The sequence below is a fragment of the Solanum verrucosum genome, unplaced genomic scaffold (genome assembly GCF_900185275.1).
Source record: "Solanum verrucosum unplaced genomic scaffold, falcon-dt-bn FXZP01000142.1, whole genome shotgun sequence".
Lineage (NCBI taxonomy): Eukaryota > Viridiplantae > Streptophyta > Magnoliopsida > Solanales > Solanaceae > Solanum > Solanum verrucosum.
This window is the reverse complement of record NW_026020259.1, coordinates 165692-180402: the sequence shown is the minus strand read 5'-3', so window position 1 is coordinate 180402 and position 14711 is coordinate 165692. Positions and strand designations below refer to the sequence as shown.

At 31.4% G+C, this 14711-nt stretch overlaps 2 protein-coding genes across 3 annotated transcripts; both read left to right on the top strand.

Annotated features, from left to right (window-relative positions):
- Positions 1 to 1573: 1573 nt before the first annotated feature.
- LOC125833443 (uncharacterized) lies at positions 1574 to 7857 on the top strand. Of its 2 annotated transcripts, none has more exons than XM_049512602.1 (4): positions 1574 to 2262; positions 4569 to 5011; positions 6132 to 6387; positions 7472 to 7857. In XM_049512602.1, exons 1-4 carry the CDS (start codon positions 1620 to 1622, stop codon positions 7588 to 7590), a joined length of 1461 nt encoding a protein of 486 aa, XP_049368559.1. In that variant the 5' UTR covers positions 1574 to 1619; the 3' UTR covers positions 7591 to 7857. The 2 variants fall into 2 exon arrangements, with proteins under 2 accessions (XP_049368559.1, XP_049368560.1); XM_049512603.1 differs by having other exon boundaries at positions 1616 to 2262; positions 6132 to 6375.
- A 5150-nt stretch (positions 7858 to 13007) lies between these two features.
- LOC125833450 (uncharacterized) lies at positions 13008 to 13892 on the top strand. Its single transcript, XM_049512609.1, has one exon. It carries the CDS (start codon positions 13008 to 13010, stop codon positions 13890 to 13892), a length of 885 nt encoding a protein of 294 aa, XP_049368566.1.
- Positions 13893 to 14711: the final 819 nt, after the last annotated feature.

Here is a 14711-nt window from a genome sequence, read left to right as displayed (position 1 = left end):
TTTTGTCAAACTTTTCTGTTTTTTCAATTATGCTTGTAATTCTTCCTCGTAGATTTTCTTTTATAGAAATAATTTCTATTTCTATCATTTTTAACCTTAGAGTTAGTTGTTTTTGACTTTCTATTAAGTGTTTTAGTAAATTCTGAGACTTCTTTTAGGCTCATTTTTATTTATTCTGAAAAGTAATAATCAGAAGTATTCATATCATCTATAATTTCTTCAGAAAAATTATAATGCATTTCATATCTTTCTTCTTCAGATTTATTTTTCAGAGTAATTATGGTTACTATTTTCCTTTTTAGATATTTATCTAGTTTTTTAATTACCTGTAGTATTGCTACTAAGGTTTCTCTTTCTATATACCATATAGGTTTTACTAGAGTAAAATCTAGTTCCATAATTTCTTTTAGTGCCTTGGCTCTGATAACATTAGTTTCTTGTTGTTTTAAACATTTTAAACAAGTTTCTTTTTGTTCTAAAATAGGGTTGCAGATAACTATGCAGTAAATACTCTATAATTTTTTAAGATTGATAGAACATTTTTATATTCAAAATACTCCTGTATTCTATACATTTTCATTTCATGTATTGAAAAAATTATTGCACCATAACTATGGCTAGTATGCAGATATACTTGTTCCATTTCTGAAATTGTTTTATCCATATGAAATAAAGCTTTTTTATGCTTCCAAACTCTTTTTCTTATGTTATGCAAAGATTTTTGAACAAATTTCATTTTTATGCTAATATCATGGATATAAAATATTTTTTATGCTGATAGCATGGATATAAACATGATGTTGTAACATGAGATTTTTAATTTATATTTTTATTTCCTATAGGTACTAAGTAATTCTTATATGTCTAAGTATGTGAAAGTATAATATAGTTTATTCTTCAAAATAATATATATATATATTCGTATGATAAAGAATTATGACTTTGGCTTTTCAAGAAACATCTCAACAATATATTAACCTTATACATGTAAAAATATTCAAAACAAAGTACAAACATCTCTCTTTGTTAATTAATCACCCAAAAAGAACATTTAAATCAAGACAAACTAATCAAAATTTCGACATTTAAATAATTAGTTACATACATATGAAACTATGAATTTTATATATAACTATATATTTCGATACGATATTTTAATATTTTTTTTATAAATACAAAATATTAAATTTTAAAATAAACACATATCAAATATCATTAAATTCAAATCATAACATTAAATTTTTTAATTTCAATATGGTATTAGATATCTATCGTACTATACCCACCCAGGAGAGAGGTTTTCTTAATGGATTGTTGGTAAATTGGCCCAAAATCTCCATCTTTAGGCCTTCTAAAGGACCAAAGACCACAAAATTGAAAAAATTATCAGTAAGCGGGAAGCACGTGAGCAAACTCTATATAAGAAGCCACGTATACCCCCTACCCCCACCCCCCACCACATGTCACATAGACAAAATTCAAAGCTTGTCACTTTCACTTAGTTATTATGAACTGCAACAACATTTACTAGCAATTTTTGAATGTGATCTCTCTAGTTTCTGTTTTTGTTCAAAATCTTAAACCCCTTGTCTAAAATCTTGAGAAAGAAAAACACCCAAATGTGGCCAGCTTTAGTAGTTGCAGCAGCAGCAGGATCTGGTTTTTTAGCCAAGAAAATCTTTAACCAAAATGCCACTGAACCCATCTCTGGTTCCACTGAAAGTGACAGTAAATGTGATAAACTCAATGATCCAGAAGAGTTTATGACTTCCTTTCAGCATAAAGATTCAATCTTTACCAGTATTTGTGATAAACCCTTTAACCCACAAGGGCATAAAGATTCAATCTTTATCAGTAATTTTGATAAACCCTTTGATCCAGAAGGGTTTAACACTCCCTTTCAGCATAAAGATTCAAACTTTGTGTGTAATCTTGGCTGTAGCATTCAAGAAAAGAGTGAGGGGTTTTCTGATGGGTCAATTTTTAGGTTTTCAAGTGCTTCTGGTTCTGAAATGGGGTTTAGGAATTTGAGGAAGAAAAATGTGGAAGGTTCTAAAAAGACCAAAGGGAATGTGATGGAGTGGAAGGGAAAAAGTGGTGGGAAATTAGGGGGAAAATGTGGAAATGTGAGGAGTGGTGAAAAGGAATTGGTTAGGTTGGATCAGAGGAAGAGAAGGAATGGGAAGAGATTTTATGTTTGTTTAAAGAAGAGGAGAACTAATAAAGTTCCTTCAGGGAAATGTGATTCTTGTGCTTCCAAAGGTAAACTTTCTAAAATATTATATATATATATTGTACATTTTCTTTTCTGTCACTTTAATGCAATAGTATGCTTTGGTAGGGACTGTGTTTCAATTTAATTGTGGATCACAATTTCTCATTTAGCTAATGTTGCTCTCAAGTCCACTATCTTTTGCTCATAGAAGCATCATGACACTCTAATTTTGAATGTGTTGGTTGATAATTGTGTTTGTTATGGAATGTAAGTAGAAAATTAGTTTTGCATAGGTATGAAGTCGCCTTTGTTAGGTAGCGCTTTACCCCAATGTGGGACTTTTCGGATGGAATCCAGATTTACTCGGGGGATCTAATGTAGGTACCTGACACTAGGTTGGAAACCAATAAAAAGAGATGTGAAAAACTCAAATTGGAATTACAACTTCCATAATCAGATGGAGAGGTTTTCAACCGTCCTATATTAATCACGTTCAAAGGTGAGGGGCCTGAAGCTAAAGAATGGTGGCTTCAAGTAGTATGACTATTTATTTACCTTTAGCAAAATTTTGAGAGAAGAGTTACACTAGTGCAATGGTACATCAGCAGAGTAACTTTTGTACATTGTTTAGCATAGGCATCATAGATACTGTAATGTTACTTTTGCAATATATTAAATTCACAAAATGTGCTATTTATGTTTTAGCGATGTGATCTACTCTCCTATTCATCTTCTATGCCTTTCTTTTTCTTTTGAATGGGGTTGGCGAGGTTTTTTCCTGTCCTGCGTTAAAAGAGTCTGACCAGTAGTACCATAGGGATGATGATAATCTGCATTTTGATACATTAACCGGACACCTTTTTTTTCCCGTTAAATAGCTCGGTCAACTGCTGGTGGAATCAAAACCACTGTTCACCTGATTGTGGAATTAAGCAGAAAGATGCCAGATCCCAATAAGTATAAAGCTCCAAAACATTAGCTCTCTCATGTTGAGAGCAAAACCATATCTTGTCAAAAATTGATAGGTTTACTTATACCAATGAAAGTGTGGAACAAGTATGCTCCCATTTGGATTTGCTTTCGGGATTTTCAGATTGCTAATTGAAAGAGAGCTTTATACTGTTTAAGTCTCTTGGTAATTTTTACAGAAAACTGTTGTGTTGATAAAAAAAGAGTATCTTAGGGTGTGTTTGGTATGAAGGAAAATGTTTTCTTGGAAAATAAGCAATATAAGCAGTCTGCTTACTTGTCTTTTTGTGCTTGGTAAGTAAGCAAATATATTATCACAAGTCATTTATATGTAATCTAAGCAAACAATATAGCGGATGGGGTTGTCGGACAGGGGTCTGGGGTGGTAGGTGGGGGAAGAGTGGGGATGGGTGCATTGAAGGGTGGGAACGAGACAATTAGTATAGAATGCCACTTATGGAACTGTCTTTCATCACTGTATTTACTTTCTCTGGTCAGCTGGTATCCTGTCATGGCTCGATGCAAACTACAACAACAACATTATCTTACCCAGTGTGTTTCCACTAGTGAGGTGTACATAGACCTTACCCCTACCTTTGAGGGGTAGAGAGGTTGTTTCAGATAAACCCTCGGTTCAAGAAAAAACATTTTACAAAACAGGTTTGGAAAATACAAGAATAAAGAAGCTGAGATGAAAATATCATAGAAAAGAAGAATATTGACAGCGGAAATAGTTAAGATGATCAATGTAAAAGAAACAACAGTTCTAAATAAGCTCGAGGCATACTACTACTATCTTATTGGTCGGACTTGATGACGTAAAAGAATAGTTACTCTTCCTGTTTAGTTCTAAATTTTCTATTTGTGCATGTTACTTTGATAGTCTTATTGGAGTGAATATTATCTCTTATATTAAGTTGCTCCAAGTAGGTGAGCCCAGTGTTATCAAAGGCGAAAAGTGCAAAAAGGCTCTAAGGTCCGTGGGGCTTTAAGCGCAAAACGCAAATAAAGTGTGGGCTTTAATGAAAAAAGGTGCAAAGGGAGAAAAAAACACAAATATATATGTTTAGTCCAAGTCTAATAATTATAAACATGAATGACAAATATATGACCAAAGAAATTTTAAAAAAAAATTATGATAAAGTGACATATCAATTGTTTAGTGTCACTTCTGCTCATTGGCAAGGAAAAGTATGTCTTTGAACCTTCATGAAGACACTGAAGCGCACATAAAGCCAGGCGAAGCGCTCAACATATTTTGAGCCTCGTTTCAAGGCTTAAGCGCGCCTTTGATAACACTGGGTGAACCGTGAACCTATATATCATTTGCTGCCCTATGCATTTTTTTTAGATTCCCTTGCTTAATGTGCTTTACATCGTCCAGGGAATTCATTTTTTGGTTATGGACTCGGAATTGGAATGATGTGCATGATGTCAGCTGGGAAATCTGAGATCAATAGGCTTAACACTACCATGGATGAAACTGCAAAAGCTGTAGAGGAATTAAAAGCTGAACTTTCTAGGAAAAAAGTTGCACATAACCTGTGTGCTTCGAAGAATGAAGGCGACATAGATGAAAAGAATAATAGAGAATGTAGAATACATGCGATTGCTGAGAGTAACAATGAGAACAGGAATATTTATAGAGCACTAGATCTCCAAGTGGCTGAGGAGGGTGAATGTGCAAGCAGTGTCGTTACAGAAGAGCCACAACCTGAGGTTATGGAAATGGATCAGCTGGAGGCTGAGCTCGAATCCGAGTTACTAAAGCTTCCATGGTGTTCTACAGAAGATATGGATTTGAATGGAGGAAGAGATCCATGTCAGGTGAGCTCATTGTGTATTAAATTTCCTCTATATGATCTTGACTACCCTGCATATCTTTTCCATCTCTATGTTTTCACTACAATTTGGTAGTTTCCTAACTTCTTAATAATTTACCTATATTTGTGAATGAGTACATTTTCGTTGGGTCCATTTAAAACAAATTCTACTAAAAATCTTTCCAGCATCATCTTGATGCAAGTAATATGTTGTTATATACAAATCAATACTACTGCCTCGATCCAGAAAAAGTGATGCGGTATGAAAAAGAACTGTTCCTTAAGTTTCTATGTAAAATTTACATGTTCAGAAATAATTCTAAGTCAGAATTCATGAACATAGAATGTGTAAAAATTGTTTGAAAAAATCATAGTCAAAGGGTAATTTTTGACTAACCAAATTGTGATAGGGTCAGATGAACGATATATTTTTTTACTTATCAAGTAGTAACTTAGTAGGCATTTGGACTAAAACAATGTGATATCTGAAAAGAGTAGTATTTGCAATTGGTCAATCCAAATGGACATCATTATGTTATTCTTGTTAAGAGGTAGCATGAATTTGGATAAAACAGTCACATAAGCATTAACAGAAATTGGAAGTTATTCTTAGGTTAGGCTGTTTGGACTTTTTCTAACTAGAAATGGTTGGACAGCCCCTCATGGCTATGATGAATCCATTTTTCTTTTTGGTTTCTCATCCGGTGTCCGGTACTTGTATTGGGGCCCTACTAAATCTCGATTGGCGCTGGGAAGTCCCAATGCGCTCCCTAACAAGGATGAATCCATGTTACAACAAATCAAGTGGGATTTCTTCTCTTACACTAGTAAAGTTGATTATCATTCTCATAATGGCCTAAATATCTTAATCGAATTTAATTGCAACTATAGATGGCCGTGCTGGTACTTTTCTTATAGCATTAGGAATATTTGTGTTCGCACTTTTTGAGGTTTATAGCGAAGTTCATGGAACATTTTGTTCTCTGATTTAGACCTATCATTGGAACTCCAACATCTAACCAATTAGCTAAATGCAGAACATGCAAATGTCGATAATACAAGATTTTCCATCTTCTCGTTCCGCTTCACAAACTAATGTTTTACTATTGGCTTTTGCTGCACAGGATGACTTTCTGGAGAAAGAATTTAACCAAGCTGATGACCTCAATGCAGAAACTTATCAATGCAGTGGAGTATTGCCATCTGAACTGGATCAAAAGCTTTGTCATCTGCTCATTGAACAACAAGAAGGCCAGATAGTGGAGTTAGAGTCTGAGCTTTGCCAAACTCATTCGAAACTCAACGAGAAAGAAGCTGAGCTCCAAGCACTCAAGGATTGTGTCCGACGTCTTACTGAATTTTCTCTAGGTAATGCTTCAGGTATCACTACTTCCCTTTCGTGCCAAAGTATAATAAGTACTAACTAATGCCCCTCATAAATCTAGATGTATACTAGAAGGCTTATCATCGTTTATACTTATTTTAAGGAATATCCCTTATGATTAATATCAGAAACAACCTCTCTACCCCACAAAGGTAGGGGTAAGGTCTGCATACATCCTACCATCTCCAAACCCCACTTGTGGTATTTCACTGGATCCGATATGTATGTTGTTGTTGTATCCCTTATGATTAATTAACCAAATTATTTAGTTGGATATGCCAAACGTTAAACGACATATCAAAGGAGTATAAAGAAAACAACTATAGGAACAACTATGTCTCGATCTAAGTTGCTCAGACTCTTCACTTTTGGTGCTGCACCTGTGTCGACATGACATGGGTGTGGGTGTGGGATCTGTGCCCGATTTGGTCAATCGATTTTGGGTACTTTGACCAAAATCAATGGGAGAAGTTGGGACAGTTTTAGTGATTTCTATAATCAATACAAAAGTTAAGGTGAAATTGAAGAAAATGGAATATCTTTTATATAAAAATTTCTATGTTACTCCGTTTCTTTTAATCTCCTTCCAGGATTCTACTCGAGTTCTTTACATAATATCTCATAATTTATGTTTTATAACTCTATTTTTAGATATTTTAATTATTTTTAGGCGAATCCCTGCACCCGTATCCATATCCCCGAATCTTAAAAATTAGATCATGATAGATCCGACCTCTAGATCCACACCCGTATCAGACGCCTACACCCGAGTTTGAGCAACTTAGGTCTCGATTCTAAATTAGTTGAGGTTGACTCTCAATCCTAAAGCAGAAAAGCAAGGAACAAATTGGCTTTAGCATCATACTATATTGCTATGTTGCTTAGACTTTTCAAAAATATTGACGAGCACATGTCAGATCCTCCAAAAGTAGTGCATTTTTGGAGGACCCAACAGCGTGGCGGCAGTATTTTTGGAGAAACCTAGCAACATAGCTATATTGTCAACTATGTCCCCTTTGGACTTCATTTTTCTTTTTGGGAATTATGATACTATTAATAATTTCTGAGTTGCTTCTCCAGATGAAGAAACTGACGGCAAAATGGAAGATGAGATCATTGGTGGTGGGGATCAAGAGAAGAAAATTGGACCTGAATCAGGAAAATCAGTAGTTGGGATGAAAAGATCAATGATCTTTTGAGTATTATTAAGTACTAACATATGAAGTTGATAAAGTTGTCTCCGTGTGATCGTGTAAGCAGTCACTAATGTTTGCATTAGGGTAGGTTGTCTACATTGTACCTCTTGAGGCACGGCCCTTCCCTTGACCCTATTAATACGAAATATTTTGTGCATCGAGCTTTCTGTACATTAAAATATGATGGTTCACAAAGATGAAACTGTTGGATTGTACCTTAGTGAAGAAAATATACTTGATAGTGCAATCATCTGATAAGTTTATTTTCTAGAATCTGTGGGCCATTTTTTGTATAACATCACAAAAACAGTCCCCTACAAGAAACTATTGTCCAGAATCACCCACAGAAAAAGAGAAAAGGAAAAAGTTTGAAAAGATGGAAATTACTATGAGTAATAGTGTAGTAGGTACTGTATAAGCACTGTTTTTTGTAGTCTTTTCATCCTAATATTGAACTATACTATAAATTATAATTCCTTATGTCTTGATATGACATATTTTATTTCTAGTTTACGCTAAATTTTCATTTAAAGGTGAGAATTTCAAACTCGATTTCCAGTAGCATATGCTCCACTCAGAGGGGTGAGGAAAGCTATGTGCCCAAAACCATTGATCCCTTTAAGTAGGGTGCGGATGCTTGAGGCACCTCATCTTTTCATTTCGTTGTTGTTAGGTTAAAGAATTTGGCTTTGCACGCTTTGGTTTCGTTGCCAAACAAATTGTGTATTACAAGTTCAGAGGTTTACGTTTTTTTCTTAAATTTTGTGTCAAGTCAAATATTTGAATAATTTATTTTGTAAATTGATTGGTTTTCTTGTGTCCAGAACTTTTTCAGTAGGATGATTCTTGATTGACTTGTTACCCCTCTTTTATTGTCCTTTTGGGGTCAAGCATTTTCTTGATTGCCATAAGGATTTCTGAAATATTAGTTGACCTTTTGTTTTCTTGTATTGGTATTATTTTATTATTCTACTGACAATTATGTTTAAATATATTATAAATAAAATAAAAAGTACTGAATTTGCATGTGCTTTTAGAGAAGTTGGTCTCAAGCAATGGTGGTAAATTTAAAAATTGTCCCTCTTTGCTCTTTTTTGAAAATCAAATTAATAGAGAATTTTTTCTTTTTATATTTGTGTAGGGTAAAATAATGGTCAAATTACTTTTTCTTTTTCGAGTTTTACATTCTAACGATAGGTTTTTTTTTTCAATTTAAATTATCATCATCTATATATGTATTAAAATACATAACAATTATTAATTGTTCCTCTTTTTCTACATAAATGATGGTGACATTTCAGGTAGGAAAATAAAATAACAGATAGCTAAAGTATGAAACTTGAGAACAAATAATAGTTCATATATATTTTTGACCATTAACTCTTCTCTACTTTCCATCACTAATTTTACCCATAAAGGTTTTAAGCAAATTGAAAAAAATTGCTTAGTATATTTATAACTTCTTAAGATTGTGTGACTTATTGATAAATCATCGATTAATCTTTGTAGTAATTAATATGATAATGTGGTTAAATAAATCAAGAAGAAATTGATATTTGCATTTTTTTACAAAAATATTTACACCATAGGAAAAACTAAGGAAAACGATAAACAATAAAGACAACTACCCTTGATTTAATTATTGTGATTTATTATGATGGAACTTTTACCTTATATTATCATAATTTGTCATGAAATAATTGTCATAAATTGTCTAGGTTTTGTTAGATTGCAATAATTGTCAAATTATAGGAGTTTGCTTAGAGTAGTTTAATTATAGAACTAACTTCCACCCATGTTAGGGGAGGTTATTTCAACTTTCAATATCAAGTTGTTGATTAGTTATGTGAAAAAAATGATGATAAATATGAAAGTTAAATGGGTTGAATAATGACAATCATATAGGAGTATGGTGGAACAAATAAGATCTTTCGACTTTCAAGTAGAGGTATCAGATTCGAACCATGAGAATTAAGAAATTCCTTCTATAAACAACTTATCTCCTTTAATATATTAATAGGGTCATTAAATTCTGAATATTAGAATCATAGATTTAGGCCTTAAGGTTCAATCTCTAGGGATCGAGAAACTATTGATACAAATCTAAATTAGTTGGGTTGGTAAATTTTGAATACTTGAACAAGATATTCATGGTTCAAACCCTGAGAATCGAGAAACTTTTCATAGGAAGCATTTTCCTTTTAATAAATTCTACGTAGTGCTAATCATAATCAGTTGGATCGGTGAATTTCAAATGCTAGAATCAACGATTTAGAGTTCAAATCCTAAAAAATGAGAAACTCTCGATAGGGATCGGAGTAGTTATTCCTTTAATGAATCTTACATAATATAAATCTGAATTAATCAGGTCATGAAAGCATGATTATTAAACGATTGGTTGAATTATTCTTAGGGCCTAGTTTGGTAGATTTAGTTAGGTATTTACATGATAATTGATATTACATTGAAACGTGAAAGGCAGGTAAAATCATTTTCCTTTGATGAAATATTTTGTATATAAGTCACACTAATTTAGATTCATGTCACGTAAATTTCATTAAAAGAGAGATGTTTTCTATAAAAGTTTTTTTATTATAAAATCTGAATTCGAGATTTTTTTCATTCATCTCATCACACTCCTTGATAGTGCTTCATATTTTAAAAGGTTTTAGGTGATTCATCTGGGACTTACCCCTACACAAAATAAATAGTCGAAATCAGTTACTAAAAAATAAAAGTTAATGGTCAAAAATATATTAAGCTATCATCTTTTTACGAGTTTGATACTTCAGCTATTCAATGTTCTTTATACCTAGCTACTCAAACTATTAGTCCATTTGCATTAAAACACACCTCAATGATGAGTTGATCAAATATTTATTTCTAATTAACAACAGGCGTGTGTAGGTCAATTTAACATCGTATTGTATTTACGTTTAATTGCAAAGGAAGTGATAGTTAAGAATTAAGATGATGATAATTTAGATAAATTAATAGAATAATAATTAGTTAGGATAAGTAAATTAATAAATATGTGATAGTTAAGATCATATACTTTTATCATTAACTCTACAAATAACAATCAAAACTCTTGGAAGGATTAACTTAAATAACAATTCACTCGATCGCTTAAACTAAAGATAAATGTCACTCTGTTAGATATATAATATATTTATAATTATGTAAAATTAGTATATGATTTATATATACAAGATAGAAAAAATACATAACAATAAATTTGACAGACTATTTATATCCAAAAAACCCAAACTTTTAATTAATGTACCAAAACCCTACAAGTTTCAACATTTCTTTTTCTTCTTGTTTTACTACTGAGCTATAAAAATAAATGTGCCCCCACAAAATATAAATGTGTGAAAGGGAGAAAAGATGAAAAGAAAGAATACAAAAGTTGGAAATTGCCAAAACCAAGAAATTTTGTGGTGAAAAAAAGTATAAAGCCAAAAGAAAGGATACAAAGCTACAATTAAACAATCTACTTGTCTTATTCAGCCAAACGTGCACAACTTTTAATATTTCTTTTTTTGGTTTTTTTTTCGGAGAGTAATATTCATATTGAAGTCTGATTCAATATAAATTTTCATTGAAAAAATTCGTATGAGGGGTGAAACTCACTCTAACAGAGATGACTCTGTAATTAAGAGGACTCAAATTCAAAACTTCTAATAAAATAAAATAAAATAAAATTCATCACTCTGACCATAATTCTGTGAGTATTGATCAAATCTGTTGATATTACTTGTACATACAACAATAAATTTTGCACCAAACCCCACCACCTCAATATCATTTTACTCTATTAAATACCAATATATAAGTAAAAATCACAAGAATTACCAAGAGTATTTGGTAAGATAGTTAATATTCTTTTATATTTTTTATCAGAAATCTAAAGGTTTTGGTATAATCGGAAGTGGATATAATGTCGTGATATCGAATTTGTTTGAACCAATATTCTTTAAACTCTATAAATTTATTTGAAACTTTTTACTAATTAGTGTTCGGTTTAAACTATTCTTGTTGTGTCAATATTGCCATCATATTTAAAGCTTCTTGATGTCAGGGGTATTTAATTACCATTTTGTTAGGTTAACGATATAATTAAATAAATAGAAATGTGTATTTTTTAATGCCTTTAAATTTTTATATGAAATGATTACATTTAATATATATATATATATATATATATATATATATTTCAGCTTATTAATATAAAATATAGAGTAGACGTAGATTATGTATTCGGATTTCCTTGTTATTCATTATCAAAATTGCTATTAATTAATTAGTTTTCTCAGGGAAATGATCATGCTGAAATGAATTGTCAAAATGAACTGAATCAATAAATAAGTAATCAATCGACTTTATTGAAAAGTTACTTACAATGAAATGAATTGAATCAAAATAGGTTAACTAATACATCATAATTTAAATCATTCGATTCTTATCAAATTTTGTATTTAATATATTTGTTTGTTATATATATAAAATAAAAGATTTTGAACTCAAACAGGTCAAAATAGGCTGAATTATATAATATTCAAGTTATTGACTAGTTAGAACTAATGAGTTAATTATATCACTCTAATATGAGTGTTGGTTACACTCCTTAATATTTATTTTTTTCAAAAATAGGAATAAAGGAAGGAAAAATGAAGAAGAGATTAAAAAATAAAAAATCGACCCTCATCAATCAAGTTGCTAACATTCTCACACACCTCAACACATTCAGCTATTCAAATTGAATTTCGATCGACTTAGAATTTGATTTGCGCATTACATAATCTATTTTTTAAAACGGTGCATCCAATAATATTTTCTTGGCATAATACATAAATATTACATTTAACTTGGCATCAACTAGTAATTATGACCTTTAATTTTGGATGTGCACAAGTAGACATTTAAACCTGTATAAAATTAAGCAAATGGACAGACTCGTCCTACATGACAATTTTGTGTCCTACGTGGCGTCCTATGTGTATTATGTCATGTAGGACAAGTTTGTCTACTTTTTCAATTTTATACAAATTTAAATGTCTATTTATGCGCACTTAATGTTGATAGGCATAGCTATCCGTTGAAGTCAAGTTAATGGTCATATTTATGTATTATGCCTATTTTCTTCTTACAAGACTTGAATTTAAAATCTCTAATTAAAAACAGAAAAATCCGAATACCAAATACCTAAAGAAAAAGAAAACAAAAAAAGTACTCCATAATCACCATACCATATAAAAACTGAAAAACTAGAAAGAAACATGGCAAAGGAACAAAACCACACCTTCTCTATCTTCTCCATTACTCCAACAACAAACACACAAAGTCACAACATAAACAAAAATACACACACACACAAAGAGAGCTAAAAGCATAAAAAGAAGAACAATCATAAGAATATGAAGAGTTTATTTTCAAAACCCATTTCAAGTCCTAATCGAACAGAAAAATTTCCACCGCCATTAATGAGGTTCTTAAGAAGCAATGTTGGAAGCAAAAGCAGCAGAGCAAGAACACGAGCTAGCCCTATGTTTATGCGCAAAAACAAAAACAATATCGCTATTGAAAAAACTCAAGAACCTTCTTCCCCAAAAGTCACTTGTATAGGTCAAGTTCGTGTTCGCAGATCCTCCAATAACACCACAAAAAAACATCAACAACGACAACGTATAGAAGAGAAGAAAACCCCAAAAACAACAACATGCTGCTGTAAATTCCAATGCAAAATCATTAAATTACACAGACCCAAATCGTTGATTTCAAATTTGAAGAAATGGGTTTGTTGTTTTCCATTTGGGTATTGTGTAAAAAAAGTTGAATCAGCTCAAAAAGTTCAAAAAATTGTTACAACAAATGCCGAAATTGCAATTTCTGAATCAGAAGAAAATGAAAATGGCTATGCGGATTCTAATTTCAATCCACCAAAAAATGCTTTGATTTTGACTCGATGTAGATCAGCACCTTATAGATCTTCATCATTAGCTAGTAAATTCTGGGGTTCTCCATTGAACAGTCAAAATCCCCAAAATAATATTCGAGAACTGGAGGAGGAAGAAGAAGAAGAAGAAGAAGAAAAACCTCCTCCAGTTCTCGAAAAACCTATAATTGGGGATTTAGGATCGAGAAAAAGCCATGGAAATGAAGAAATGCAGAGCTCCATTAATGAAGAAAGTAGTAAAGCTTGTGTTCATCCATTACTTCTTACAAGATGTAAATCAGAACCAGCAACAACAGGAGAAAGGCTTAATCCAACAAGGTTTAGTGATACTAATCCTCTAAGTTGATTGTTTTTATTTTTTTATTTTGAATTTTTCATATTATTGCAATATACTTGTACTATTTGTTTACAAGAAATATAACTAAAACTTGTTCTTATTGTACTTTAAATTTTTAAAATATTTTTCAAATATTGCAACTAAAATAAGGTTAGTTCAGTAGTATGCTGAAAGATGAAATGACGATAAAAATGTTTTTTTTTGGTACTATACTTTTTTTCTCTGCTATGCTCAGCTCAGCCCATTCCTCAAGGACCTTTTTTTAAAAAAAAAAAATATTTATTATTACACTTTTTTTTTGTGGGGTGCGGGTGCGGGGTGGTGGATACTTTTAAAAAAAATTATTTACCAACAATTTTTGGATTTTGTCTAATTTTTTAAAAATTGAGAAGTGTTTACACTCTTTTGAAATGAGTATATGTATCACTAATGTAAATTGAGGAGTTGAGTCTAAATGGGCGAATTAAAATCACTGTTAATGTAAATCGAGGAGTTGAGTCTTAATCGACGAATCAAAATCACTTTTAGTGATTGATCTTTAGAGTTAAATTAATTTAATATTCTAAAGCTAAAATTTAAATATTAATAAAATAAATAAATAATATTATAAATTATAATATCATATTAATATGATTCAAAATATATATTGTAATATCGATTAAAATTCATGTAATTTTATTTTTAAAAAGTAAAATATGACAAGTATTTTGATACGAAAGGAATATTTTATTTTAAGTGTGTAGTGTGTAGTGTGTAGTGTGAAGTGTGAACTTGTTTTAAAAATCATCTTTGGATGCTCTGACTTTCAGAAATTTATTTAATTTTGTG